We start from the raw sequence: 27196 nt of genomic DNA, 5'->3' as shown, positions 1-27196 counted from the left end.
GCAAATCTCGAATGACGAAACCTTGCTAAATGCGCTTTTTCAAAGTTTTTTTTATGAGTTCTTGGGCGCTCGAAAAATAACTGTCACACCTCTTCTTGTTAAGATAAATGATACCCCGATGTGCGTTTGTGTGAAAATCCGTTATCCGTAGTTTACGGATAACCAAAAAAACTATTTACCTTCTTATCGAAACTAGTAAAACTCTTGACACGGCTATTATAATGCCTACTCCTTGAAATAGTCCCTGTTTTCTTGTGTTTTTTTGTATTTCTTTAGCCTAATATGGTCATTTATTTGTTATAGTACAGTATAACAGTTCATATAGATTTTAGGGCTGCAGCTATAGATGATTTTAGTAGTTGATTAATCAATGAACTAGTTAGTTCAAATAATCGAGTAATCGGATAAGGAACATAAAATACCTGAGCTGAGCCTCAAACGGTATTAAAAAAAAAAAAAAAAAATTTTTTTTTTTTTTAAGTACAACAAAAGAACAATTGGCTAATTTGCATCGCGAAAGTCCGCTAGCTAAAATGCTATTAAATGCAAACTTTATTTTTTTTTAAATACAATGCTCTTAACAAATGGTTCAAACACATATCTACATAAAACATGGCTAAATATACCCTTATGTTGGTCTTAACAGGGAGCAGCTGGATTCAGCCATGTGGAAGGAGTTATGTCATATTTACTGTTGCAACTAGAGAGCAATGTATCCACCCAAATCAATAGAACTAAATGCAAACACTTTAAAACAAACCACGACAACATCAGTTTAATTAAACAAATACTCGAAGTAGCAAAATTCACATTTTTTTCTAATCAAATTACTTGAGTAAATCGATTGATCGTTGCAGCAGTAATAGAATTGTTGTGCTGAGACAAAAAATATACAATTAAAAAAAAATCTTTTCACTCAGTACTTATTTTATTACCTGTTCTTGAGTATTTTTTTGGATGACTACTTTTACTTGAGTACCGTAATTTCCCGACTATAACGCGCACTTTTTTCCCCAAAATTTACTTGTAAAATCATGGGTGCGCGTTATTCACGGGTACAGGGACGGAGACAGAAAAAAATTCATCGTGATTCATGTTCCATTGTAAGCATGGACCAGCACAATATCACCTAATCCAAACAACAGTGATATAATAATCAAGTTTCATGTGGTAAATAATTGTTTTCGTGATATTTTTCACATCTAATAAAATGAAAATGTTTTTTTGTACTATTCGTTTATTATTTACCGGTACATTTTTCTTCCCTTATCGTCGCAACATGCCTCCACATGGCGATGTTGTCTTGAAGAGAACGTAACGGCGATCCGTTTCGTATAAATGTTGACCATGTGGCGAGCTAGGACAGGAGTCTGAGGAAGCGTGTCGAACCACTGAGCCAAGCCGCGTTGTTTTATTTACATTGAAAATCGCGGGACATTTGTTTACTTCCGGCTGTTCCCTTTACTAAACTCTTCCCCCCGGGAACTACACAACTTGCCAACATTAGTTCCGCTGGTGAAGTCTGTTAAAACTCGCTACAACTCCTTACTTTCTGAAAATTATTATCGTATACTGTGAGCAATTTTACCACAGAAAATTAATATTCTATTTTTTAGAAAAAATATTTGACAAAAGGATTAAAAAAATGCTGCAACCGCTTACTTTATATAAGTTCGAGACACGAGGCTCATATTTATTGGTGCTAAAATTAGGGTACACTTTATACACGGGTACAAGAATTTTCCCTAGATTTTACAGGTAAAGTCGGGGTGCGCGTTATACACGGGTGCGCGTTATATTTGGGAAATTACAGTAATATTTTTTTTGAAGTACCGCTAATTTTTGGTTACTCTACCTAGGCCTGTCGCGATAACAAATTTTAACAAATTCTCTCATGATTTATTGCGCCCCCCCAAATTATTTTTTTAACCAATTTACAATAACACAGTAAGAATACAGTACATATTAAAAATACTAAGTAATTTTATGTACACCTATTTAAATCCAATAAACGTTTACTCACAACAAAAACAATAGACCAGGCCTCTTTCAAGTTAAAGACAACAATATCAATACCGCACAGAAACACAGAATAATTAAATGTCTTTTTCAAGGAAAGATAAAATTGCACTTCAATAACTTAAGCATTTCGGCACAGAGGTATATAGTTGTAATAACACTAACAATCGCACGTCAACGACAACAGAGAAAAATAGATTAATTACCAGTAAGTAGCAGTAACAAAAATTTGGCTTCACTAAGGCTAGGTTCATACTGCAGGTCTTAATGCACAAATCCAATTTTTTGTAATGTCTGTTTTTAAGACTGCCTTTGTCCATGGAACCCGTTCAAGTATCACGCATACGCACTTATTCGCAGTCAGAGAGCGCTCAGCAAAGTGACCACATGCGCAGAAGCATCAAAACAAATTACTCATGCTAGCTGTATGTCATTCCAGGGTGATCATATTTTGATTTCCAAAAAGATGAGAAAAAAAAACAGACGTTAATAATCCCCGTTTAGTCCTATTCAAAGTTTATATGGACTGATAGAACGCATACACGCATGCACATAAGCCTTGACTTGTGTGCATGACATGACGTGGGTGTGTCAATTTGCCCCGTCTCGGCCATGTAAGTAACACTGAAATATTGCTCATTCGGCGCATAGAATAAAAATCGAAAATTGTCAGGCTTATCCTTTTCTTCATGTATTTCTTTATGACCGTGTTTAAGCCCGCTTCGTGCATAAAAGCAGAGTTCAAGCCAGAAGCTAATGCACAGCTACATCGCTCCCGTCCTGCCTGCCGCTTTCGCTTTGCTGATGTCATTGCTGCATGAATTCCGATTTGGAAGACTTGAAAGTTCAGACCGCCAGCCACATTCTGGAAAAATGTGGCCCAGATCGGATTTAGACCACATACGAAAGTGACCCAGATCGGGTTCCAATAGGGAATGGGACGTACTACTTCATTGTTTGGACGCACCTCCATGCTGGTAATATGCTTTACTTCCGGCCCGCCAAACTCAACGGGGATTGTAACGTGTGGTAGTGCTAAGCTAATTCCTTCGGTGTATTAGAAAGAAATTATGGGTGTGTATTGATGTGTTACCGGGTGCAACAGCTCTCCCACCCACGACAAAAAAGGGCAAGGAAAACCGTTTTCCTGCATGGATGACCAAATATCAGATCACGAAGGCACGACGGATGACTTGGGTCGCAGCGGTTCGTCGGAAAAGAACTTCTTTTTATCATATTTCTGCTGGAATGAGAGTGTGTTCCCGTCATCTCTACTGTTGTAAGTTGAACGATTTATCCACTGTTTTGGTTTCAATACGTTTTTTTTTTTTTTTTTTACCGTTGTGTAACCTGTCGTGTTCCTAGGTAACCAGCGATGAAATGCTGACAACACATCCCGATTGGTCACCGTCTCTCTTCTTGAGTTATTCTGAGGTCAAGCGCACCACATCAGAGCGTTATGAGAGGTTGGAAAGGCGAAGAGTGCACGCTGAAACTTCTGTTTGCTGTGCTCTCCCAAACATGAGCCCAAGTGTTGTGAAAAGTCAATAAAATGTGAATACAAAAACATGACCTGAACAAGTTCTTGACAAACTGTTAATTGTTTGTTTACTTCAGCTCTTCATAATAAACAGGTGTAATAATTACAAAGGCAGGTGATTTAATTTTGTTATTCTATATGGAATATGCATTGACAATGTTTGTACAGTGTTGTAGACAAGAACTGGGACTGATAAGTTGCAATAGATTTATTTCAAGTAATGCAATTTCTCCAATACGATATTTGAATTGACAGTTTAAAATCTTTAAATTAGTGCAAACAAGGCCCACCCTCTGACGGGGGCAGCAAATATATAATAAATTATAAGTAATAAACAAATACAAGATTACAATAAACGTGTCTTTGTCATAGCAGTTAAAAAAAAAAACTATTTACTGGCCTCAGGTAAATTGCCAGACAGAATAAATGTGTGCTTTAAAGTTCTTGCATTTCCATTTTAAGTATTGCAAGTTCTCCAACACAATATGGCTACGTTCATACTACAGGTCTTAATGCACGAATCCGATTTTTTCGTGTATTTCCGACTCGAGTGAGGCATTAACTTGACGGTCTGAACGTGACAAGTCGCATAGAACGGGACCATTTCAAATCCGATCTGGGTCACTTTTGTATGTGGTCTAAATCCGATCTGGGCCACATTTTTCCAGACTGTCGCGGCGGTCTGTACTGTCCAGTCCCGCAAATCGGATTTAATGCAGCAATTACGTCATCAAATAGCAAGAGAGTCGTTACCGTAGCAATGCACCTGTGCGTTATTAGCGCCTAGCTTGCAGTGAACACGGCTTTTGAGGAAGGGCTGAGCTTGACAAGTCATAAAAAATAAAAATGGGTTGAGGATAAGCCTGAGAATGCTCAGTTTTCTCTCTGTTCCAAGTGAGCAATATTTTAACATTGCCTCCACGGCCGAGAGTCGGGACAAACTGCCCGTATGTGTTTGTGACATGCACGGACAGTGCGTGCATGCTATCGATCCATATAAACTTTGAAAATAAGCCTAAACGGGGATTATTTATGTCTGTTATTTGTGTCCTCCTTTTGAAAAGCAAAATATGATATCCCTGGAATGACGGATGACGTCTGTTATTTGTTTTGATGCTTCTGCGCATGCGGGTCTTCTTGCTTAGCGCGTGTCAGACTGCGAATTAGTGCGCATGCGTAATACTTGAACGGTCTCAATGGATAAAGGCAGTCTGAACGGGCACGCCAAAAAACAGATATGACAAAAAATCGGATTCGTGCATTAAGACCTGTAGTATGAACGTAGCCTATTTGAACTGACAGTTTAAAATCCTTTTAGTGAAAAATGGCCCACACTCTGACGGGGCAGCAAATATTATAATACATGTGAGGCGATAAATCGCAGCGGGAAAATTACCGCCTTCATTTTCATTTACCGTGCGATAAATGGAATTATTGCATATTGTGACAGGCTTAACTCTACCCACCTCTACACCTGAGGTGGCATTTAAGGAGTACACCCATATGCATGCATTCAAACGGCAGCATCTTTTTGGTGGATTTAATTTATTTTTATTTAATATAATTTATGATTATAATTTTTAAAAATATTATTTATATAATGATTTAATGCTGCTATAGCAGTTTTATGGCCCATTAAGCCCCCGAACTGCAGTGCCCTCCATAATTATTGGCACTCCTGGTATTCAAATAATATGGGACCTCAATTGAAAAAAAGAGAAAAATCCAACCTTCAATACAAGTGCATTTATTCAGTGGGGAAAAAATCCCACATAAAGAAATAATTATTTGACATCAAATAATGTGTGTCACAATTATTAGCACCCCTGGTGTTAATACTTTGTACAACCCCCTTTTGCCAACAAAACAAGGTCTGGGGACTGAGATGACCATGGGAGGGGCTTGATTTTGTTTCTGGTGAACCATTTTTGTGTAGATTTGGCCATATGTTTAGGGTCATTGTCTTGGTGAAAGACCCAGTGACGACCCATCTTTAGCTTTCGGGCAGAGGGCAACAACTTGCCCTCAACGGTCCCAGTTGAAGCCTGGGACCGTGTGCTTTGGTTAGATGAGACCAAGATTGATAGTTTTGGCAACAAAGACTAAGTGGGTCTGGCGTGCCACTAAAGATGCTCATGCTGAAGAGCACCTCATACCCACTGTGAAGTATGGGGGTGGGTCAGTGATGCTGTGGGGCTGTTTCGCTTCCAAAGGCCCTGGGAACCTTGTTAGGGTGCATGGCATCACGAATGCTTTGAAATACCAGGACATTTTATATCAAAATCTGTTGACGTCTGCCCGAAAGCTGAAGATGGGTCGTCACTGGGTATTTCAGCAAGACAATGACCCTAAACATATGGTTAATTCTACACAGAAATGGTTCACCAGACACAAAATCAAGCTCCTCCCATGGCCATCTCAGTCCCCAGACCTCGTTTTGTTGGCAAAAGGGGGTTGTACAAAGCATTAACACCAGGGGTGCTAATAATTGTGACACACATTATTTGATGTCAAATAATTATTTCTTTATGTGGGATTTTTTTCCCCAATGAATAAATGCACTTGTATTGAAGGTTGGATTTTTCTCTTTTTTCCATTAAGGTCCCATATTATTTGAATAAAAACATCTTCACCAGGGGTGCCAATAGTTATGGAGGGCACTGTATTTTTAATTTGTCCGTTTAACCCTGAAGCAATTGTATTAAGGTGGCTGTTACGGCTGGATTTATCGTGTGTAAAACAAAACATGCACTGCAGAAGTTCCTCGAGGCGGAAAGAAAGCGTCCTCATTCAACACCACTAACCCAGCAGCCATTTAAAACTGCATCACAAAGATGTTTGGAACGAATACAAGGCTGCTGCTAGCGGGAATGCTAAAGCCATTGTGAACACAAACTAAGCTAAACTATGGGCTTGTGACGATACAGAGTCGAGTTGTATGGGAATGCAGGCCAAAGCGGGTGGTAAACTCGCATCTAAGGCTAAACACCGGCACGACTCGAGACCGATAGTCGACAAGTAGCCATCTTCCGACGGAGCCCGCCGCTCTGGCCGGTACGGCAGGCCGCCGCCGCCGCCTCGCCTTGGGCGGGCAGAGCAGAGCCATGCACCGAATACACCGCGGCAAGACGGCCAGGGCAGGCGGATATCCGGTACAAACTTAGCTGCTGCCGCCACTCCGGTTCAAGATAGGGCCTGGCGCGGGTGCTAATTTGGCGGCCGGACGGATTGAAGGGCACAGGCGGGAGGAGATCCCCGAAATGACCCAATAGCCAAACCCCTGGATGAAAAAATAATGCAGTTTATACGACCACCATTCTTTGTGAAAAACATGCCGATCACATCAGTTTCACCACAGACATTTGGACAAGTGATGTCAAGTAAGCATGTTTATCATGACGGCACAGTGGTTAGATGATAAGTGTAACATGCACCAAACCACACAAACGCCCCGGTTTCTCGAGCGTTCCCCCAGGCGTGCACCTCCGTCCGGAGCAGAGCCAGGCCCCGAATATGCGGTGGCGAACCAGCCAGGGCTGGCGGATTATCCGGTAGGAACGTAGCTGCCGAGATGAGACACGATTATTATTATTATTTTTTTTAACCGAAATGACCCGAGAGCCAAAGCCCCAGATAAAAAAAAAAAAAATTGCAGTTTTTACAACCACCATTCTTCATGAAAAACATGCCAATCACATCAGTTTCAACACGGACATTTGGACAAGTGATGTCCAGTTAGCAAGCTTATAATGACGGCTCAGTGGTTAGATGATAATTTAAACATGCAGAAAACGAAGATAGCCAGTCAGTAATGCATTCAGTATGTAAAATGACGAGTGGTCAGATGACTTTGTAACGCTGCCTTTATTTTCGGCTTAACAAAACTCGGGCACAAAACAACACGCACGGTAATGCGAGCTCCAACTCCGTCCAAATAGTACTGCCATGTATCGGTTGAGCTGCTGTAAAGCAAGTGTCGAGAGTGCGCTGCAGAATGGATACATGACATCTTGCTCTTTTGAGTTAATCATTTTCACAGTGTGCAACAAAGCCTATAACATTAGCAATCACTTTTCAAATTATCTAACTTATTTGTCTGCTCAATAACAGTCACAGTAGATAATCAAAACTTATTGGCACTTATTAACACTTATCAATTTAAATATGCACATTCCTTTTGTAATGAAATGACAATAATATTCTGTAGCCACAAATATTATTCATAATCTTTCCTTCTTCCAAGTTTTTAGGATTAAGTATAATAATTTATTTCTTAAAATAATGCTGTTAATCTTATTTTCAGCTAGCTATTTTTATTCCAAGAAATCTGAAATACACTTGAAGCGCTGGCAGATAATTTCACTTACAGTGCCTTGCAAAAGTATTCGGCCCCCTTGAACCTTGCAACCTTTCGCCACATTTCAGGCTTCAAACATAAAGATATAAAATTTTAATTTTCTGTCAAGAATCAACAACAAGTGGGACACAATCGTGAAGTGGAACAAAATTTATTGGATAATTTAAACTTTTTTAACAAATAAAAAACTGAAAAGTGGGGCGTGCAATATTATTCGGCCCCCTTACGTTAATACTTTGTAGCGCCACCTTTTGCTCCAATTACAGCTGCAAGTCGCTTGGGGTATGTTTCTATCAGTTTTGCACATCGAGAGACTGACATTCTTGCCCATTCTTCCTTGCAAAACAGCTCGAGCTCAGCGAGGTTGGGTGGAGAATGTTTGTGAACAGCAGTCTTCAGCTCTTTCCACAGATTCTCGATTGGATTCAGGTCTGGACTTGGCCATTCTAACACCTGGATACGTTTATTTTTGAACCATTCCATTGTAGATTTGGCTTTATGTTTTGGATCATTGTCCTGTTGGAAGATAAATCTCCGTCCCAGTCTCAGGTCTTGTGCAGATAACAACAGGTTTTCTTCCAGAATGTTCCTGTATTTGGCTGCATCCATCTTCCCGTCAATTTTAACCATCTTCCCTGTCCCTGCTGAAGAAAAGCAGGCCCAAACCATGATGCTGCCACCACCATGTTTTGACAGTGGGGATGGTGTGTTCAGGGTGATGAGCTGTGTTGCTTTTACGCCAAACATATCGTTTTGCATTGTGGCCAAAAAGTTCAATTTTGGTTTCATCTGACCAGAGCACCTTCTTCCACATGTTGGCTTGTGGCAAACTTTAAACGAGACTTTTTATGGATATCTTTGAGAAATGGCTTTCTTCTTGCCACTCTTCCATAAAGGCCAGATTTGTGCAGTGTACGACTGATTGTTGTCCTATGGACAGACTCTCCCACCTCAGCTGTAGATCTCTGCAGTTCTCTCAGAGTGATCATGGGCCTCTTGGCTGCATCTCTGATCAGTTTTCTCCTTGTTTGAGAAGAAAGTTTGGAAGGACGGCCGGGTCTTGGTAGATTTGCAGTGGTCTGATGCTCCTTCCATTTCAATATGATGGCTTGCACAGTGCTCCTTGAAATGTTTAAAGCTTGGGAAATCTTTTTGTATCCAAATCCGGCTTTAAACCTCTCCACAACAGTATCTCGGACCTGCCTGGTGTGTTCCTTGGTTTTCATAATGCTCTCTGCACTTTAAACAGAACCCTGAGACTATCACAGAGCAGGTGCATTTATACGGAGACTTGATTACACACAGGTGGATTCTATTTATCATCATCGGTCATTTAGGACAACATTGGATCATTCAGAGATCCTCACTGAACTTCTGGAGTGAGTTTGCTGCACTGAAAGTAAAGGGGCCGAATAATATTGCACGCCCCACTTTTCAGTTTTTTATTTGTTAAAAAAGTTTAAATTATCCAATAAATGTTTTTCCACTTCACGATTGTGTCCCACTTGTTGTTGATTCTTGACAAAAAAAAATTAAATTTCACATCTTTATGTTTGGCTTGCAAGATTCAAGGGGGGCGAATACTTTTGCAAGGAACTGTATTTCCAATAGATTTACACTTAAAACTGACTAGTTTTAAGGAGGTGTGTTTTTGCAGTGTAGTAATGTTATATACAGTGGGGAAAAAAGTATTTAGTCAACCACTAATTGAGCAAGTTCTCCCACTTGAAAATATTAGAAAGGCCTGCAATTGTCAACATGGGTAAACCTCAACCATGAGAGACAATGTGTGGGGAAAAAAACAGAAAATCACATTGTTTGATTTTTAAAGAATTTATTTGCAAATCATGGTGGAAAATAAGTATTTGGTCAATACCAAAAGTTCCTCTCAATACTTTGTTATGTGCCAAATAACGGAGGCCAAACATTTTCTGTAGCTCTTTACAAGCTTTTCTCACACTGTTGCTGGTATTTTAGCCCATTCCTCCATGCAGATCTCCTCTAGAACAGTGATGTTTTGGGGCTGTCGTTGGGCACCACGGTCTTTCAACTCCCTCCACAGATTTTCTATGGTGTTGAGATCTGGAGACTGGCTAGGCCATTCCAGGACCTTGAAAGGCTTCTTACAAAGCCACTCCTTTGTTGCCCTGGCTGTGTGTTTGGGATCGTTGTCATGCTGAAAGACCCAGCCACGTCTCATCTTCAATGCCCTAGCTGATTGAAGGAGATTTTCACTCAAAGTCTCTCGATACATGGCCCCATTCATTCTTTCCTTTACAAAGATCAGTCGTCCTGGTCCCTTTGCAGACAGACCAAAGCATGATGTTTCCACCCCCATGCTTCACAGTGGGTATGGTGTTCTTCGGATGCAATTCATTATTCTTTCTCCTCCAAACACGAGAACCTGTGTTTCTACCAAAAAGTTCTATTTTGGTTTCATCTGACCATAACACATTCTCCCAGTCCTCTTCTGGATCATCCAAATGCTCTTCAGCAAACCGCAGACAGGCCTGGACGTGTACTTTCTTCAGCAGGGGGACACATCTGGCAGTGCAGGATTTGAGTCCCTAGCGGCGCATTGTGTTACTGATAGTAGCCTTTGTTACTGTGGTCCCAGCTCTCTGTCGGTCATTCACTAGGTCCCCCCGTGTGGTTCTGGGATTTTTGCTCACCGCTCTTGTAATCATTTTGACGCCACGGGGTGAGATCTTGCATGGAGCCCCAAATCGAGGTATGTCTTTTTGTAATTTTGTAATAATTGCTCCCACCGTTGATTTCTTTACACCAAGCGTTTTACCTATTGCAGATTCAGTCTTGCCAGCCTGGTGCAGGTCTACAATTTTGTCTGTGGTGTCCTTCGACAGCTCTTTGGTCTTGGCCATAGTGGAGTTCGGAGTGTTACTAACTGACATTGTGGACAGGTGTCTTTTATACCAATAATGAGTTAAAACAGGTGCCATTAATACAGGTAACGAGTGGAGCCTCGTTAGATTTCGTTAGAAGAAGTTTGTCCTCTTTGACAGCCAGAAATCTTGTTTGTTTGTAGATGACCAAATACTTATTTCCACTCTAATTTGGAAATAAATTCTTTAAAAACCAAACAATGTGATTTTCTGCTTTATTTCCACATTCTCTCTCTCATGGCTGAGGTTTACCCATGTTTAAAATTACAGGCCTCTCTAATCTTTTCAAGTAGGAGAAAATGCACAATTGGTGGTTGACTAAATACTTATGCCCCCCACTGTATGTTAGGAATGGCTTACTTTTAAAGGCATTTTTGTGCAACAATACAGGTATTTACTCTGTAAGTAATTGTTGCCAAAGATTTACCATTGCACAATGTCAGACAATGTCATTATTTAGATATTGGAATTTACTACTTATTCATATTTGATGTTGGAAAGAAAGAGCAATAAACTATATTTTTGCACAGTAATATTTTCTCTTATGTATACTTTAGTTTTTCATAAATCTTTTAATAGAATTATCGCCTTGACATTATCAGTTATCGGTTGGAATGAGGAGGAAATTATCGGTTATCGGTATCGGTTGAAAAATGTATTATCGTGCATCACTAGTTATAATCACGGCGTCTTTAATTATGCTCTCTCATGCTCTCACTTACAGTTGGGGTTTCGCTGTTATTATTATTATTTTTTTTAAATGCCCTTCTGTCAAAAATGTTTCTTTCCCCAGAAAATGGAGATTTTAAGGTTCCCAATGATGTATCACACATGCATATAGGACAAATTTGAAATTTGACCAAATTTGGGCTCTCATAGCAGAATTTCAAGTCACCTGAGTGTTTTGCGCCATAAAGTGTACCTGTTTATTTACATTCCTTCATTGTTAAAACATGGTGGACTGCAGGTTGACTTCTCTTCCACTAGGCTTTTTTCTGGGGGAAAATCTAAACTTGGTCATTATTATTTTTGTGCAGCCATGTCTGCTAATCAGCAAGCAGCTGCAGTCAGGACTCACTCTGACCTCCAAGTGGGAGAGTACACAGAGATGGAGGAGACGTCAGTATGGACTAATCATCAATGGAGTGAAGAGATGAACAACAACCAGGTATATATGTTTTAGATAGGGCTGTGACTGATACTCAGGGTGACACAGGTAACAGTTTACGGATCACGCATTTTTTCGAGTACAAAGCATAACAGGAGTAGAAACGCCAACTATCCATGCTCGTGTTGAGAAACTTGCTTACTGGGAACTGGGAACCTCGACAGTCTTATTGAACCTGAAAGTTGAGTGAAAATACAGTCACAGTTTTATGGCAATAAATATGTCTTGGTGTACATACTAAATTTTGGTTAAGTTTTTAGGGTCGTCGTCTCCCGCTTATCCGAATCCGGGTTGTGGGGGCAGTTGCCTCAGCAAAGAGGCCCAGCCACTTCCACCAGCTCATCTGGGGGATTCCCAAATCCCTCCAGCGGCTTCTGAGTCGACCCCTATGTCTCCTCCCAGCTAGACATGCCTGAAACGCCTCCTGAGGGAAGCGTCCAGGGGGCATCTAAACCAGATGTTCCAATCACTTCAACTGGCTCCTCTCGACACAGAGGAGCACCGGCTCTTCTCTGAGTCCCTCTCAGATGACCGAACTGCTCACCCTATCTCTAAGGCTGAGCCCGGCCACCATAGAGTGGAAGGAAACTCATTTCTGCCGCTTGTGTCCGCAATCTTGTTCTTTCGGTCATTACCCAAAGTTCATGGCCATTGGCCATTGGTAGGAACATAGATTGACCAGTAAATCGAGAGCTTCGACTTCCGGCTCAGTTCCCTCTTCAGCACGACAGACCGGTTAAGGGTCCGCAACACTACAGATGTCACCCCAATCCACCTGTCAATCTTACGCTCTGATCTACCCTCACTCGTGAACAAGATCCCGAGATACTTCAACTCCTTCACATGGGGCAGGCACTCACCCCTGACTTGAAACAAGCAATCCACCCGGAATCACAGCCGGAAAAGGCTGTGAACCATGGCCTCAGACTTGGAGGTGCTGATCCGCATCCCAGTCACTTCACACTCAGCTGTGGACCACATCAACTGCATATACGCAGAGATGAGATCCTATCACCACCAAACTAGACCCCTTCCATGTTTGTAGTGTTACCACTGTACTTAATCCTGGTTTTAAACGTTCTGCATCTGGAGTAACTAATGTACACCACCAGCGAAGTCGCTAATTCGCAAAGCGCTCGGTGCTAACTAGTAACATCTCAAGAACAACAACAATAAAGGCTCAACAGTACAAGAGGGTTTGTGTACTCACCTCTGATAGACTGACACGGGACTTAGCAAAACACTAGGGACTTTTTTCCAATCAACACAACTTGAACCTACTGCTGGACAACTGAAAGACAAGGCGCAACGAACTCTCTCTCTTCCCCTCTCACTCCAAAAAATAACTTGCACGCGGAAGCGTTACCGCAGAGTCCTTGCCTGTCTCATACACAAATTTATTTTCCATTCTTTTGAAAAGACTCGCTCATAACCGGCAGCACCCATCATAACGTTGTGCGTACGTCCGTTAAAGGTGTCCGAGCGGCAGATTTGTCTTGAATTTCATTCCGCTACGAGTGGCTTTCATAAAGTTATTAAGGAAAATCTTCGTTTTTGAACAGTTATGAATCATAATCGAATCGTCACGTGTCGAATTGTGATGCATCTAATAATCAATTTTTTGGCACTCCCTTAGTATACACAACATGCACATACAACTAGCTGTATAACTGCACTTGAATGACTCCATTTTCATTATCCCCTGCCAAACTACGGATGCATGCCTCCCTGGCATTTTGCAACATCTCTTCCCTCATTTCAGTACAAGCAATGCGGGTCCTTTCGCCAATATGTGACAAGTCACTGGGCTTAGTTTCTTAAACTTATATACAGTGCCTTGCAAAAGTATTCGGCCCCCTTGAATCTTGCAACCTTTCGCCACATTTCAGGCTTCAAACATAAAGATATGAAATTTAATTTTTTTGTCAAGAATCAACAACAAGTGGGACACAATCGTGAAGTGGAACAACATTTATTGGATAATTTAAACTTTTTTTAACAAATAAAAAACTGAAAAGTGGGGCATGCAATATTATTCGGCCCCTTTACTTTCAGTGCAGCAAACTCACTCCAGAAGTTCAGTGAGGATCTCTGAATGATCCAATGTTGTCCTAAATGACCGATGATGACAAATAGAATCCACCTGTGTGTAATCAAGTCTCCGTATAAATGCACCTGCTCTGTGATAGTCTCAGGGTTCTGTTTAAAGTGCAGAGAGCATTATGAAAACCAAGGAACACACCAGGCAGGTCCGAGATACTGTTGTGGAGAAGTTTAAAGCCGGATTTGGATACAAAAAGATTTCCCAAGCTTTAAACATCTCAAGGAGCACTGTGCAAGCCATCATATTGAAATGGAAGGAGCATCAGACCACTGCAAATCTACCAAGACCCGGCCGTCCTTCCAAACTTTCTTCTCAAACAAGGAGAAAACTGATCAGAGATGCAGCCAAGAGGCCCATGATCACTCTGGATGAACTGCAGAGATCTACAGCTGAGGTGGGAGAGTCTGTCCATAGGACAACAATCAGTCGTATACTGCACAAATCTGGCCTTTATGGAAGAGTGGCAAGAAGAAAGCCATTTGTCAAAGATATCCATAAAAAGTCTCGTTTAAAGTTTGCCACAAGCCACCTGGGAGACACACCAAACATGTGGAAGAAGGTGCTCTGGTCAGATGAAACCAAAATTGAACTTTTTGGCCACAATGCAGAACGATATGTTTGGCGTAAAAGCAACACAGCTCATCACCCTGAACACACCATCCCCACTGTCAAACATGGTGGTGGCAGCATCATGGTTTGGGCCTGCTTTTCTTCAGCAGGGACAGGAAAGATGGTTAAAATTGATGGGAAGATGGATGCAGCCAAATACAGGAACATTCTGGAAGAAAACTTGTTGGTATCTGCACAAGACCTGAGACTGGGACGGAGATTTATCTTCCAACAGGACAATGATCCAAAACATAAAGCCAAATCTACAATGGAATGGTTCAAAAATAAACGTATCCAGGTGTTAGAATGGCCAAGTCAAAGTCCAGACCTGAATCCAATCAAGAATCTGTGGAAAGAGCTGAAGACTGCTGTTCACAAACACTCTCCATCCAACCTCACTGAGCTCGAGCTGTTTTGCAAGGAAGAATGGGCAAGAATGTCAGTCTCTCAATGTGCAAAACTGATAGAAACATACCCCAAGCGACTTGCAGCTGTAATTGGAGCAAAAGGTGGCGCTACAAAGTATTAACGCAAGGGGGCCAAATAATATTCCACGCCCCACTTTTCAGTTTTTTATTTGTTAAAAAAGTTTAAATTATCCAATAAATTTTGTTCCACTTCACGATTGTGTCCCACTTGTTGTTGATTCTTGACAAAAAATTAAAATTTTATATCTTCATGTTTGAAGCCTGAAATGTGGCGAAAGGTTGCAAGGTTCAAGGGGGCCGAATACTTTTGCAAGGCACTGTATAGCCCCATAGATAATTGTCACAAGGTGTACAGTAGGTCAGAGGAACACAGAGCTCATTGGGGATGATCCATCCACCAGATATACAGTGAGCTATCAAGCCTTTGAAACATAATTAAGATTTTAGTAACTAAAACCTCAGTGACAACTTTGTTGTTGTTTAAAAAAAAAAAAAAAAAAAAAAAAAAAAAAAAAAAGAACGCACTCAGTTTCCTGGGCATTTATTCAGGATTTTTGTATCCTGTATTGTTACTTTTCAGACACCCTGTACTTGTGACATTTTATTTTTAATTGGACTGGATTGTTGTATATTTTTGCAGTAATAGATCCTATCTTTTTCTCATACTGATCTTTCTGTTTTAGGTGCTGGTTATGACTTGCCATATATTTCTGCATGTACTGAAAAATCAGATTTTACCCTTGTCAAAAATCAACCTGGTGGTTTTTGATGATTGTCATCTTGCCATCACGGATCACCCCTACTGTGAGATAATGAAGGTGAGCGTGGTAGCATTTTCAACCCACATTGTCTGGCAAACCCGATAAAATAACATAAAAGATAATTCAACAAAAATATAATCATTTTGAAAGGTGACTTTAGAGAGTTTTATTATTTTATTTCTTACAACATTTTGTTTGATTGGTTAATGTGGTGTTTTAGTAGAGATTGGAACTACTTAGGCAATTTAAATGTAATATGCAGTTCATGACATGAAAAAGATCATGATATGTAATTTACTCTGATTTTGTATCCTGAGGTACCACTGTACTTCTGTAATAGTGGGATGCAAATGGATAATAATGGGGAATCCTATGAATTCTTAATCCTTTGCTCTTGTTTGGCTTTCTGCAGCTTTTTGATGACAACAACGGCAGTCCTCGTATTCTTGGTCTCACAGCCTCCATTCTCAATGGCAATTGCGACCCCACAGATCTTGAGCAGAAAATCCAGAATTTAGAGCAAGTCCTGAAGAGCAACGCTGAAACTGCCACTGACCTTGTAGTTCTTGACAGGTCCTTTAATACCATTAAATATACATATGTATATATACATATATGTATATATATTTACGTAAGTGACGGGCACAGTAAAATGAGTCACATTTTTTTAAAACAGGTGTATATGGTGCGTTCATACATTTGACACAATCAAAAAGAGTTTAATCTTTGTAACAAAACAATGATTTCGCTACAACTTCTCAGCTCCAAGAAATTGCAACTCAATGTTTACTGCTCGGCACATTGTTGATTTAAAAAAAAAAAAAAAATGTTGCCCATCTCCAAAAATTCAACACCGATATCGATAAGTGGGGATGTGGACTTAAAATATTATGGCTCATCGTATTGTGATGTCCCACTGCATGCGTTACTAATGTTAAATGTAACAAATTCAAGGTTTTCCAAACATACAAGCAAATTAGAACATAGTTATAATGTTAAGTTAAAAAATAAAGAAATAAAATTAAAATAAATGAGCTAAACCTACCAATTCTGTCCGAAAATTATGTCTCTGGTGCCAAATTCACTGGTAAAGATGTGGAAGAACATACAAATGTTCAGTTAACGAGATGGCTTGAGTGTCGAGGGCTGAAAAAAAAACGTGTTCCTGAGTTCGCTTTTTTATTGACACCTTTTTCTTGTGTGCAATGCCTTACGGCACTAACAATGATATTCTCCTGTTTCAACAATCTATCCTTTACCACCATATGCCCTGTCTTTCTTATATCCTCTGGTTGTCTTATGTCTCTGACCGTTCTTGGGGCAAATTTACATTGCTTTTTTTTTTTTTTTTTTTTTTTAATGTAGCAATTGCAAATGCGACTCGGTAACAGCCAACGAACACTTTTCATTTTTCTTTTAATAACAAATCCTAATTCTATAATTTATTTACACTTTCCCCTTACTAAATTTTTTTTATTTTACAACAGAAAAGGTAACCGTGGCAGTCAGATACCATTTTAATGTTTTTTAGGTCATTCATTATCAGACAGAAGCAGGACAGCAAAACGCCATGCTAAAAATTAAGTAAAAATATCAAAATGGCTTACCTCTTTGTCCTCTGTAGGACCATGGCCCCCAACAAAATGTTAACTGTATATGAAATGTGAATAGCTTCACCTTGCTAGCGTTAAACTGGTCTTTTGGACGTCCGCGCCAGTTGATCCATTCTTCACATTTTTTCCTCTGAGTTTTTGGTTTCGGGAAACGTATGAAAAAAACGTCCTTCATATATCGTAAAGTGTAGAGTCGTGTTTACAAGTTTACTAGCAGCAGTGTTTAATTGGCATGTTCTTTTTTGAAAGACTATCGGAGAAAACAAACAGAAATAACATGGATTGTATGCGAGGGCGTGCCTGTAATGTCCCACTTCTGCGTTACAATGGCGATGTCACGGTCTAAATATAGCATTCGTGTGGTACGCTATTGAAAATATGATGAGGAAATTTTCGCTTTGTAAAACATGTTTTTCTTTTTGTCTCAGAATTTCACTGTACAACTTCTGACTCATTTTGCTGTGCCAGTTCACCTATGGTTTAGTTTGTGGTCATAAGACTGGAAATGGTAAAATGTGTTTTCTATTAAACTCATTCAAGATATGCCTCCCAGCCAAGAGAGGTGGTGCTGGACTGTGGCCCTTATCTAGATAAGAATGGACTCTCCTCACGTCTCCAAGTGGAGTTAGATGAAGCGCTCGACTTCTTGAATGAGTGTAACATATCGATTGCAAGAGAAGATAAGGGTCCTACAGTCATCTCACGGCAGGTCAGAAGGATTACATGTCGTTTTGAGGTCCCTAGGAGTAAGTGATAGAAATTATTAGTGCCGTAGCAGCAATTGCTGAGAGTTCTCTATCATAAAATACATTATTATACATTATTTAAAAACCGTGTACAGGGGTACAAATTGCTTTTTCGGGATTTTTATCTTTTTCAGATCTTAAGTGACTGCAGGGCTGTGCTGCAGGTGCTTGGGCCCTGGTGTGCAGATAAAGCAGCAGGTATCATGGTGCGCGAGCTTCAGAAGTACATCAAGCACGAACAGGGGGCAATTAACCGCAAGTTTCTACTGTTCACTGACACCATTCTCAGAAAAGTACATGCCCTTTGTGAGGAACATTTTTCTCCAGCCTCCCTGGACCTGAAGTTTGTCACACCTAAGGTACTCCGTCTCTTGGAGATCCTGCATGAATACAAGCCCTTTGAGAGGCAGCAGTTTGAGAGTGTGGAGTGGTACAACAACCGGAACCAAGACAACTATGTTTCTTGGAGTGATTCTGAAGAGGAAGATGACGATGAAGAGTCAGAGACCAAGGAAAGGCCTGAAGCCAACTTTCCTTCACCATTCACTAACATTCTATGTGGAATTATTTTTGTGGAGAGGCGTTACACTGCAGTCGTCCTGAATCGGTAGGATTACAACAATTCTTTTTCTGTGAGAGCCGCAACCTCTACAGGGCTATTCATACATAATTAGGGCTGCAACTAGCGATTATTTTTTATAATCGAATAATCAGATGATTAATTAAACAATGAATCGGATAAATGTCACTTTTTTTTAATTTAACAATTTAACTTGGAGTTGTTTTAGGCATGTTGTAAGTAACAATGAAGATAATATGGATTAGAGCTGAAACGAATACTCGGGCAACTAGAGTTTAAAAACTGATTCCAGTAATTTTATTCGCCTCGAGGAATTGTTTAATTTTGCCAGCTCTAAGCATTACTTTTTGTCCGGACTTCTTTTAATGCGGTACAACGCGCTGACGTCACGTGCGTAGAGGAAGAAGCAATAGAAAAAAAAATACCTTATAACAGCCGACAGCCGCTACAAACTACGCCGACATTGCTTAAAACTACGCCCTCATGATGCTACGGTGGTAGCAGGTAGCGTCTGATGCGTCTCATAGATATCACACGTATGTAGAACTAGATGCGAAATGACAGCCTCGGCAGCATTAGTAAACAGCCGCCATCTTATAGCAGTACACTTCTCAGAGCTAATAAATAACATTAACGTTACAGTCACTTGCTCACGTAACGTTAGCCCTGCAGAGGGCTAGGTTTCTATTAATTATGACCACTGTCGATGCGTGGCTAACGTGTCTTACATACAGGCTTTATTTAATCTGTGAAAACATCGCTGTAGAGTGATGAGGGTATAAAATACAAACTTAATAATTAGGGGTGTGCTATCTTAGGCACCCCAAGATTCGATTCGATTATTGAACGATGATCGCAGTGTTGGCGATGATCGCTGTTATCGCGATTATCATGATTATGGATGCATCGTACATTACTAATTAATTCAGTAGCCAAACAAATGTATGTCTATTATTAATTTAAAATATCCTAATGATTAAACAGGAACGATGGGAACATGCCCATACAACAAAAAGCTTCCCTTAAGCTGCTTTATTTATTTATTTATTTATTTATTTATTTATTTTTTTTTTACAAGAACGTGCAAAAACGTTAACCATTTTAAAGGGAGTACTTATTTCTCTCAACAATACAATGAAATTTACACAGGTGGAAAGAATTCCACATTTTCTGGAAAAAAAGTGTTTTTACAAATAAGACTTCTTTTAACCACTATACATGTTTTCACAGATTTTTGTACTATTTTGCATGTTTGTAGTGTTACCGCTGTACTTTATTGTGTTTTTACACGTTCTGCATATGAAATGCACGTTAGCGAATTAGCTAATTAGCTTAGCGCTCGGCGCTAACTATTAACATTTCAAAAACAAAAACAATAAAGGCTAAACAATACAAGAGGGTTCCTGTACTCACCTCTTATAGATGCACACGGATCTTAGCAACACACTCAGGACATTTTTTAATTGAAATGCCTTAAAACTACTGCAGGACATCAGAAAGACAAGGAGCAACGAACTATCTCTCTTCCCCTCTTCCCCAAAAAAATAACTTGCGCACAAAAGCGCGACCATTGGGTCGCGCTTCTGGTACTGCCTGTCTCATTCACAAATTTATTTTCCAGTCTTTTAAAAAGCAGTAAATCTCTCTCTGAGTAACCGGCAGCATCCATCATAACGTCCGTGCGCCCGTTAACGGTGCCCGGGCGGCAGACGTGTCTTGAATTTTGTTCTGCTATGAGCGGCTGCCATCAAGTTATGAGGGAAAGCATAGTTTTTGAACCTTTATGAATCGTAATTGAACCGTCACGTCACGTGTTGGAACTCCTCTATTAATACTGCCAACTGTCGATTTTAGCTCACTAGTCATTGCTGGATAAAACACCAAGTAGCACTGGTCCCCATTGTGCTCCAATACAGCAGGTATCATACAACCCCTAGCAAAACGTATGAAATCGACAGTCTCGGGCAAGCACTCACTCAGACATTTTATCATGTCAGAAGTTCCAGCATTATCACCTTGTCAAAAGTCAAGAATCTGCATTGGTCAAGATGTCAAGAGTCAATAATAGTAGTAGTTAGTACTAGTTGGCTGTTTTCAACTATGTACATCGAAAATAAAGACATTGATGGACTGAAAATGGTTCGATATTAGATGAAATGTCTTGTTTTCTCATGTATATTTATAATTGCTCTTTACCTAAAAAAAAATGTTTTATCCGATTACTCGATTAATCGATAGAATTTTATAGGGATGTCCCAATCCAGGTTTTTGCACTTCCGATCCGATACCGATATAGTTTTGCACTTCTGATCCGATACCAATACTGGCCGATACCGATACTGGCCTATCTGAGCATGTGTTCAAGTTTAAAGTTATTTAGCCTCCTTACTTATTTGTCAGACTCATGTTGAAAAAGGTTTTAGTACTCTTGATAACAACTAGCCAGCTGAATTTGGTGAGTTTGAATAACACACAACGGTTGGTAACAAGAAACTGACCTGTTTATTCAGTGACAAACACAAAACATTATAAATAACAAACAGAAATGGCATAGTCAGTAAAACGTGCAAACAATATTGTAAACTGTCTTAAAAAAGCAAAACACACAAACAACCTTAGTGGAAAATCCCAACCCCCCCCCCCCCCCAAGCTATTAGATGCTTTTAATGTTTCGTGCATTAGTTACAAAAATTGTATAAAAAGCCACTCAGGTTTAAAAAAACAACTATTTCAGTATCAAGTTAACATTTTAAAACAGTAAATAAAATACTCAAGTCCCCATTCTGTATCAGCAGCTTTAAACTGCATTCAATTCATTTAATTTTGCGAATCAACTGTTAAAGTTGTTAAAATTGCTCCCGTTATTCCACAATTTTGAAAAATTAAATGTGATTGTTTAATGTGAAAAATTAATGTGAAAGTTTTAAAACTGTTTTGAAGATAGATTCAAGTCATGATTTTGCCGATTTAGGAGTATTTTAGATAAAAGTTAATTAGGTTCGCTTGGAAGGTTCACAACAGCCTACAAGGGAAGTCTCCTGCTTTAAGATGGCAGCTGTTTACTAACGCAACTAGTTTTCAATACTTCAATGCTGCTAACGCCGTCGAGTCTGTCATGTTGCATCTAGTTCTATATACATAAGATATCTATTATCTACAGCAGGGGTCAGCAACCTTTTTGGTGTGGCGTGCCACTTTCAAATTTTCTTGTCAATCAGTGTGCCACACCAAGATTAATGACACATCCGAATGTTTATATCGAACAGAGCAGTAATTTTACTCCAAAGAAAACAACATGAACATACGTTGAAATCTTACAACTACCATTCTTCTTTATCAAATAACTAAAAAATAAAAGTATATTGTAGAAAATATCAATACTTGAGCATCATCTTATGTAAACATATCACACACACACAACCCAGCAAGAAAAGGGGAACAAGCGTGATTCTCAGTGCAGGTCTCTCACAGTACAGAGCAGGCTGTTTTAACCTTCAAAGTCAGAACAGGCGACTACTTTGTCTTTTTCACTAACAGTGAATTCTATGCACAGTTTTAGATTTTATATGACAAATACAAAATATGCCTACCTTAATGTGATCCCTGGCCCTGTTTTTCATGAATTTCATGTTTTGTCTCGTAGTGGCGTTTGACACTTGTTGTGCGACACACACACAACGCTCTCGAGGCATAATGCACAGAGCAAGCGGAAGTAACCAGCCAACCAGTTGTTACCGGCACCCCCAAGGGGCCGCTGTCCCCTACGGTATGACCAGCTTACTAGTTAAGCGTAAGAAAAAGAGAGGCAGGGAGCAAGGTGTTGAGAGAGAGTTGTGCGAAGAGTGCCGTGAAAAGTGGCTGTGTCCCATGCTGGTTTTAGTTTTGTTAATAAGTCTCCAGCAAAAGACAATCCAATGTGTCACTGTGTTTTTATACACATCACCACCTCTCTGAAGTAAGCACCGGGCGAATCGACGACAACACGCCACGTTAATCGCCTGTCCACTACACACTACGGTGCAGAGTTGCAATTACCAAAAAGTGCAATTGGTAACACAGTGTACTTCCGCCAGCTCTCTGATTGGTCGGCTTCGTGACATGTTAGTAGCGTGGGCTGAATTAAACGCGCAGAGAAAAAAATCCGACAAGCGCAGGAGTCGAGAAATCGGGAAAGAGGTGGAGGTGTGCTCAAAATCCATTATTGCTCGCATATAACGCCACAGGTAGAGTGGGTGAGAGGGGCGGTCCCGTAAAGCCCCTAAATAACAGGGCGCACAACTGAAAATGCCTTAATTTCCGGTAAAAAGGAGCATTGTAAATGGGCTCGCTTCCGATATCCAAACAGCTAAACATGAAAAGGTTCACACTCCGGATGTTTTCAGTAATCCTTTATGTGTCTCTTTTCGTTTTTTATGAAACTAAAACAATGAAAAAATACATGCAATCAGCAACAATGCTGCAAATAACAAAAATGCCATCCATATATGCAAACACAATTAGCCTGTATTCAGTAATTCTTAATTAGAAATATCAAACACATTTCCCCTCAAACATGCAACCTAAAGACAATATAAAGAGTGTAATTCTCAATTTGACAACAAAATACTCACAGACGTTGCTCTAAAGAACACAAATGCCACTCAAGTTGTGAGAGTGGAGCTGCCATGTACCACACTGAATCCCATTTGAAGAACTTCCTATTTGCATTTTTCTTCTACTGTTTTAGAACCAATAAATAAAACGGCCACAAGATGGGGCACTTCAGCAACTGATAAAGATACAACCGACAATAAACATAACACGCATTTTTTTTTTTTTTTTTGCCATGCCATCGCGTGTCACTGGTTAACCCTTCGCGTGCCAGTGCTGACACGCGTGTCATAGGTTGCCGACCCCGATCTACAGTAAAACAATGTTGACAGAGTTTGTAGCGGCTGTCAGCAGCAGTCAGGTATTCTTGTGTTTTTTATCCAGCGGCATGAGTTGAGCTAAAACCGTGAGTTGAGCATTGGCATTACCCGGGTCTATGACAAGCATGATGTTTACTCTAGGGACGCAATGCGGTCCGTTTCTCATTGCGTCCCGAAGACCGAGCTGTGTATTAGTTCCGCTTTACTTGACATATTTCAATAATCGGAATTTGGATGTTTGTGAATCGTTCTCGAATCTTCCACGGCCGAATCGCTCAAGGATGTAATGATGGCCGGGCATGTTGTACCGTGGTTCTAAGTGTTGGATGGTGCGTCTTTACTCACGAGAGATAATGGCTCGTCATCCAGAATGAATTCTTCGGCAAGGACTCTTGTTATTCCCTGGGCTTTGGGACTGTCGAGTGCCAGTTTGTTACGCATAGCAAAAGTTTCTGCCAGTGTTAGTTGCGTAGGACCTTTCTTTTTGTCTTTGGTTTTCTTAACATACTCCTCATATTGTTTGTGGTGATATTTCGCTAAATGCTTGATTAGGTTGGTTGTATTAAAACTTCTTACAGCTTTACCACCACGCTTGACTTTATTGTGGCATATGTTGCACTCTGCCTCTTCGTCTTTGTCGTCCTTTAAGGTGAAATGATACCACACAGCTGACATTTTTACCGATAAAGTCTCTCGGTAAATTGGGAGACGGTAATGTAAATGTAGTGTGTTGAAGGTGTGCCATAAAATGCGGACCTTATATTAGGGAAACCGGAGCAAAAATTGGAATGGATTATATAAATCGGTGCGCTGGAAAACCCGGAACGGACTTTAAAAAAAAAACTGGATCGGAAGTCTGGATCGGAATTTTTCCCGTGTTGGCCGATCCGATACCGATGCGCATTTTTTTGCCCATATCGGTGTCCGATCCGATCCAAATATTGGATCGGGTCATCTCTAGAATTTTATGTTGATTACTCAATGACTAAAATATTCAATAGCTGCAGCCCTAGTCAACAAGATATTTCTGTTATCGTTAATGAAGAAAACACTGCTGCAAACACTACTCATTCAGAGCCCTGAGCATCCGATGCTTGAAGCGTTTGTGCAGAAACTCCCACTGGGCTTCTGTTCAGCAAGCACCTCTTAGTGCTCACGAATAATATGTTTTATGAAAAAAAAAGTATGAAACAAAATCAAAACGCCACGCAAGTGGACCTAACCGAACATGATAAACAACCCTCATGAACACGCATGCCAATGTCATTTTCTATTAAACTAAAATTGAACTTTTCTGTGAAATTCTGAACTTTTTTTTAGTCTGATCAAAGAGGCAGGAAAACAGGACCCAGAGCTGGCTTACATCAGCAACAACTTCATCACTGGCCATAGCATTGGCAAGAACCAGCCACGGAACAAGCAGATGGAGGTGGAATTCAGAAAGCAAGAGGAGGTATAAAAACACTGCCAGAATGCTAACAAATCAGGCAACACATTTTTAGATTATTCATCTCACAATGATAAAAATTATACAGGGACTGCTCTACTTATGAATAAGTTCCATTCCTACGCTGGTGATGTATCCTTAATTTCCACGTAAATTGGATTTCACGGTTAAAGTCAAAATTAAAAAAAATACTTCCTAAAAATTTTTTTAAAAAAGTAAACTGCATTAAAAAATAAAAAAATAAAAAAAATAAGATTCTGTACTTAGTATTATTGCTGAGAGGTGGATGGAGAGTTTAGGTTTTCAAGTTTATTTTATTTACATGGCTACTGTAGTCCGTATCTGATGCCAACAAAACCAATTCACCCCTCTCTCTCTCCCTCCCTTCCGCCAGTCAGATAAACGGTGCGTTTAAGGACAGAGCAGAAAACATCACTCAACACATCAACATTGCAACCTGAAACATACATGCAACCCGATTCGTTACTAATTGTAACCCGATTAGTTACGTAATTAGGGATGTCCCCGGGCTGATCACATGATCGGCCCATTTGTGAACGATCGGGCCATTTTTCAGAGGACCGAAATCGGGTGAAAAGGATCGGGTTTTTAATTTAAAAGAAACTTACTGTGCTGGCTAGAGTTGCCAGTGTTTAGAGCAGTGGTTCTTACCTGGCTTTGGTGAGTCAGTCTTGAGAGGTTCGGCGAAGGTTAAGACACGCAGGGCCCTATTTTCGGAAGCTGACTAAATCCAGGCAAAGTGTCGTTTTAAACTAGGTTTTGGACTGGTTAGTCCCCAACTTACAGGTTTTATTCCAGATCTTTCAATTGCTAGTCTTCTATCTGATGGGAGCAGAAACTGGTTTGTTCAGTGGAATGTTGACTCTCACTTCATATGAGGAAGTACAACAGACCTACGGGTGTAGTGCACTGCGTTGACATAAAGAAAAACAACATTTGCATCACATTTTACGCAATGAAAATAGTATGTGAGGCAAGGATACGATAGAATGAGAATGTCGACATGAAAACAAAAAGAAACAATGTAAATTGAATCGGGTTTAATTTCATTTTCCAAAATGAAAAGCAAATCAAAAGGCAAAATAATTTGTTGTAAATTAACAGTTTATTAGATTTGTGAGATTTTTTTAACATAATGACTTTGTGTACAAATTTGGCAGTCATTATCATTTGAGACGTAAACATGACAAACTGTACAGTCAAAGTTAATGCAGCCAAGCAGGTTTAATGTTGAACAGTATAAGATCTATTCCTCAAAATCTGATTGAAAACTTTTTAGATATGCACATTGGGCCAGTCTTGCTTTTGTGGTCTGATGATACTGCAGGCATAAAGATAAAAACATACATTTTGGCCTGTTTAAAAAACATGCTGTCTGAATGAGAAGAAATTTAAATGGATATCACGTAGAGCTATCAATTTTGAATTTGAAAAAAAAAAAAAGAAGATTTTTCTAATTCCAAAGGGTATGGTGAATGCAAGTGTGAACTCATGGTGGTGGTTCAATAGCATTAGCGCGGTTAAGAACCACTGGTTTAGAGCTAGTTGACATTATCCAGTATGTTACTGCCACCTTTTGGTCATAATATAATTCATTGCATCCATCGTGTAACGAGTTTGGAACACAGGCTCATTGATGTTGATTGATGATGCGCATAGGTCACATCCTGTTGGTCGCATTGACCCTGTTGGGTGTTTTCTGTTACGTTTCTGCCTTGGAAACAATATAATTGAAAGTATTTTACATCTTTACCAACCTGTTATTATGCAATGTATACAGTATGTGTTTATGGGGAAAAGCTATATGAACGAAATTTGTTAATAAGTCTTTCTGTATGGAAGCTAACCTATACCTATACTGTAGTTTGTAGCGTGAAGTCTGCATTGGTATTGAATGCATGCATGTTTCTTTGTTGCAATTTCTGTATACTAGTATATGTCTATTATTTTTAAGGGCTAAAAGTAACAAAATAATCCAGAAATACAATGG

At 39.9% G+C, this 27196-nt stretch overlaps 1 protein-coding gene across 9 annotated transcripts in view; it reads left to right on the top strand.

Annotated features, from left to right (window-relative positions):
* Positions 1 to 27196, top strand: part of dicer1 (dicer 1, ribonuclease type III) — a 207712-nt gene that overhangs the window by 50309 nt on the left and 130207 nt on the right. For all 9 annotated transcript variants that reach the window (XR_009067182.1, XR_009067184.1, XR_009067183.1 and 6 more), the window contains exons 5-10: positions 11857 to 11987; positions 15812 to 15946; positions 16302 to 16462; positions 18043 to 18211; positions 18383 to 18855; positions 25059 to 25191. Coding sequence is in view for 6 of the 9 variants with exons in the window: in XM_057859860.1 (XP_057715843.1) it covers positions 11857 to 11987; positions 15812 to 15946; positions 16302 to 16462; positions 18043 to 18211; positions 18383 to 18855; positions 25059 to 25191 (1202 nt within the window). In the remaining 3 variants the exon portion in view is untranslated. The remainder of the gene's footprint in view (positions 1 to 11856; positions 11988 to 15811; positions 15947 to 16301; positions 16463 to 18042; positions 18212 to 18382; positions 18856 to 25058; positions 25192 to 27196) is intronic.

Source organism: Corythoichthys intestinalis, chromosome 15 (genome assembly GCF_030265065.1).
Source record: "Corythoichthys intestinalis isolate RoL2023-P3 chromosome 15, ASM3026506v1, whole genome shotgun sequence".
Classification (NCBI taxonomy): Eukaryota; Metazoa; Chordata; class Actinopteri; order Syngnathiformes; family Syngnathidae; genus Corythoichthys; species Corythoichthys intestinalis.
The sequence above is the reverse complement of the archived record's forward strand: the minus strand, read 5'-3'. Positions and strand labels throughout refer to the sequence as shown.